General features: G+C 34.9%; 1 protein-coding gene across 1 annotated transcript in view; it reads left to right on the top strand.

Moving 5' to 3' along the window:
• ARID4A (AT rich interactive domain 4A (RBP1-like)) overlaps positions 1-3,617 on the top strand; it is a 67,280-nt gene that overhangs the window by 55,130 nt on the left and 8,533 nt on the right. The window contains exons 20-21 of the mRNA XM_012663837.1: positions 556-1,692; positions 1,913-2,017. Of these exons, the coding sequence (XP_012519291.1) occupies positions 556-1,692; positions 1,913-2,017 (1,242 nt within the window). The remainder of the gene's footprint in view (positions 1-555; positions 1,693-1,912; positions 2,018-3,617) is intronic.

Below are 3,617 nucleotides of genomic sequence, written 5' to 3'. Positions count from 1 at the left end.
AGTGAATAATTTCTTTTATTAGAAGATGGCTTACCTGTGATTTCCTTGTTAATAAGAATAAGAATATTTAAAGTTTTGGGAATTCATATTGCTTATTTTAAACATCTCTTCTTTCCACAGTTATTTTAAGTGGAATGTCATATTCCTTAGGACACAAAATGGCCCTCATATGTATTAATGAGGACTGACTGACCTTATCTCAAACCACTTAACATATTAAGTGCATATCTCAGTACTGTACTAGTCCTTTGATTTTCCTGAGGTCTATTTTAGCCTAACTATGATACTAGTGAATATTGCAAAATAGCTCTTTATATAGATTTGAGACAGGAATATGCCAATAATGTATTTTTACATGGAATTTAATTTGAAATCCCCCCACCAATTTTTGGTACAAATGTTATGATTTATTTTGTACCAGAGATTTCTACAGGGAGGTACTCAGAGGTACATGATTAAGGATTGTGTTGGCTTTTGGTATGATTTTTAATATAAAATTACATTAGTAATTAAGATAAAAAACCTGCATTAATATAACAATGTTTTCTCTTACAGACTCTTGTTCATCTGATAGTGAAACTGAAGACCCTTTAGAAAAGAATTTGATAAATGAAGAACTTTCCCCTGATATTAAAGAAGAACTAGACAAAAATGAAAATTTAAGTGATGATAAACTAGATGAAGAAAATCCAAAGATTACTGCACATATGCTAAAAGAAAACAATAGGACTCAAATGCAGCCTTTAGAAACCCTGAAGTTAGAAGTTGGAGAAAATGAACAAATAGTACAGATTTTTGGAAACAAAGTGGAACAAGTAGAAGAAGTTAGGAAAGAGGCAGAAAAATCTCCTAAAGGAAAGGGAAGACGAAGCAAGACAAAAGATCTTTCTTTAGAAATTATAAAGATTTCATCGTTTAGCCAGAGTGAAGCAGGAAGTGAACCTCATATGGAAGCTCACAGTCTTGAATTTTCTTCATTAGACAATAAAAACTTTTCTTCTGCTACTGAAGATGAAATCGATCAATGTACAAAAGAAAAAAAATTGAAACGGAAAATATTAGGACAATCATCACCAGAGAAAAAAATAAGAATTGAGAATGGAATGGAAATGACAAATAGTGTATCTCAAGAAAGGACCAGTGATTGTATTGGATCTGAGGGAACAAAAATCTTAAATTTTGAACAGCACTTTGAACCAGAAAATGAGGGAATGCCATCATTGGTAGCAGAGTCAAACCAATGCATTCAACAATTGACCAGTGAAAAATTTGATAGTCCAGCTGAAGAAACTGTAAATACTCCACTAAAAGAAGAAGAGGATGCAATGCCTCTGATTGGGCCTGAAACCTTAGTTTGCCATGAAGTTGATTTGGATGATTTGGATGAAAAGGATAAGACCAGTATTGAAGATGTAGTAGTTGAAAGCTCTGAGTCTAACTCTCTTGTTTCTGTTCCACCTGCCCTACCTCCTGTAGTCCAGCATAACTTTTCAGTAGCTTCACCACTTACTCTCAGTCAAGATGAGTCTCGAAGTGTAAAAAGTGAGAGTGACATAACGATTGAAGTTGACAGTATTGCTGAAGAATCTCAAGAAGGTCCCTGCGAGAGGGAATCAGCAAATGGCTTTGAAGCCAGTGTTGCCGCTGGTAACTGTAGCATAATTATACAAGAACGAGAGAGCAGGGAGAAGGGTAAGGATTTTCTAGGGAAAAAATTAGCCTTTATATTAAAACCAAAAATTAATGTTAAGAGTTTTAGGTACTGATGATCTGTAAAGTACTTTCTTTTTTTTGTCTTTGTAAAATAAAAATGCATATGTGGGAATAAATGCAGAGTAGACAGGTGAATAAATATACCTGCTTTTGTTTTTGGGTTTTTTTTTTCCAAATTCTCTCTTTCCCCTTATTTCAGGTCAGAAAAGGCCAAGTGATGGAAATGGCGGATTATTGGCAAAAAAGCAAAAGCGTACCCCAAAGCGAACAAGTGCTGCAGCCAAAAATGAAAAGAATGGAACAGGTTGGTATTTTTCAATGTTGGCTTTAGCACAGTGTTAGTAGTATTTTTAGCAGTTTGTTGGCTTGATCATTTGTGTTACTTTGAAAATAAGTTTGGTTTATTATGTTCTGAAAATAGCCATTTTTCCATTAACTTTTAATCTGAAGGTGCTTGTCAATTTTATTTAAAATTGTGATTATTTTTATGCTGATTTGTATTTCTTACATAAAGCAGTTTAATATTAGAGGAACATAATTTGGGAATCTTGAATAAAAGAAAAATAACATTTGCGATGGTGTTAAATATAGATAAAGTCTGCATTTCTGAAGGGAATGTTTTCCGTTAAGCTAGACAAACTGATTTATAAATAGTTTGGTCATTTTAAAACATGAGGAAATAAAGGTAATTCTAATTGCAACAAATAAGGTTAGTAAATCAGAATGGATAGATTACACAAAAAACAAACTTCTGTATACTGAAGAATAAAATTAAGTAATAGAATATAGTAGAAATAAATGATTTTGAAAAATTAAAATTTTATCTCCAAAACGTGCCTTCATTTAAATCTGAAAGAGAAATTCTACATTATAGTAGACACATATTCTAAGGAAAGGATCATACAATTTATATAACATAAAAGACATTTCAAAGGAAAACCTTTGAGTCACATTTCAGATCCTTAGTAGTCACAGGTGGCTAGCAGTTGGACAATGCAGGTCTAGAGAATAGAGAAAGAGTGATAGGAGATGAGACTAGAAAGGTAGCAGGAATTACAAAGGGAATATGAGTAACTTTACAGTGGAGAAGCCTGGCAGACACCACCTCAGTCAAATGATCAAAGTGAAACACCATCAATAATGGGACAAATTGAAATCAGGTACCATCAGACAGGATGCAACAAGAAGAACATAGTAGCACGTCTGTGATATTCCTGTCAAAGATGTATAACCTGAATCTAATCAGGAGGAACCATCAACAAATTCACACTGAAGGATATTCTATGAAATAACTGGCCCATAATTCTCAAAACTGTCAAGGAACATCAACATTTCCTTGAACATCAAGGAAAGAAGAACCGTTCCAGATCGAAGGATACTTAAAAGAACCAACAACTATTAATACTATAAATACAGTACATGATTCTCGCCTGGATCCTACTGCTATAAAGGGCATTATTGGGTCAAGTAGAGAAATTTCTATGGCATCCGAGGTTTAGGTGATAGTAACATATCTGATTTTGAAGGTCGCATTATGGTTCTGTAGAAGTGTGGTGGTTTTGCAAACATATACCTCAAATTCATTGATACTTTTCCCTTCAAGAGGCGAAGCCTAATTCTCCTCCCCTTCAGTGTGGGCTGAACTTAGTGACTGACTTCTAACAAATAAAATAAAATGGCAGTCTGGGTACATGACTTCGGTGAATGAGTCATACAAGGCCCTGCAAATTCCTTCTTGCTCTCCATTGGATCACTTCTCGTTGGGGAAATTGGCTGCCGTTGTTGTGAGGACACGTGAGTGATTTTTGGGGAGGACCACGTAAATGAGCCATCTTGGAAGCAGCTCCTCCAGCCGCTGTCAAGTCATCAGAGCCAAGCCCTGCCTACAAGTTTGGAGTGCACCC

The sequence above is a fragment of the Propithecus coquereli genome, unplaced genomic scaffold (assembly GCF_000956105.1).
Source record: "Propithecus coquereli isolate 6110/MARCELLA unplaced genomic scaffold, Pcoq_1.0 Scaffold83, whole genome shotgun sequence".
In the NCBI taxonomy this organism is placed as follows: Eukaryota; Metazoa; Chordata; class Mammalia; order Primates; family Indriidae; genus Propithecus; species Propithecus coquereli.
This window is presented reverse-complemented; position numbering and strand designations above follow the sequence as displayed.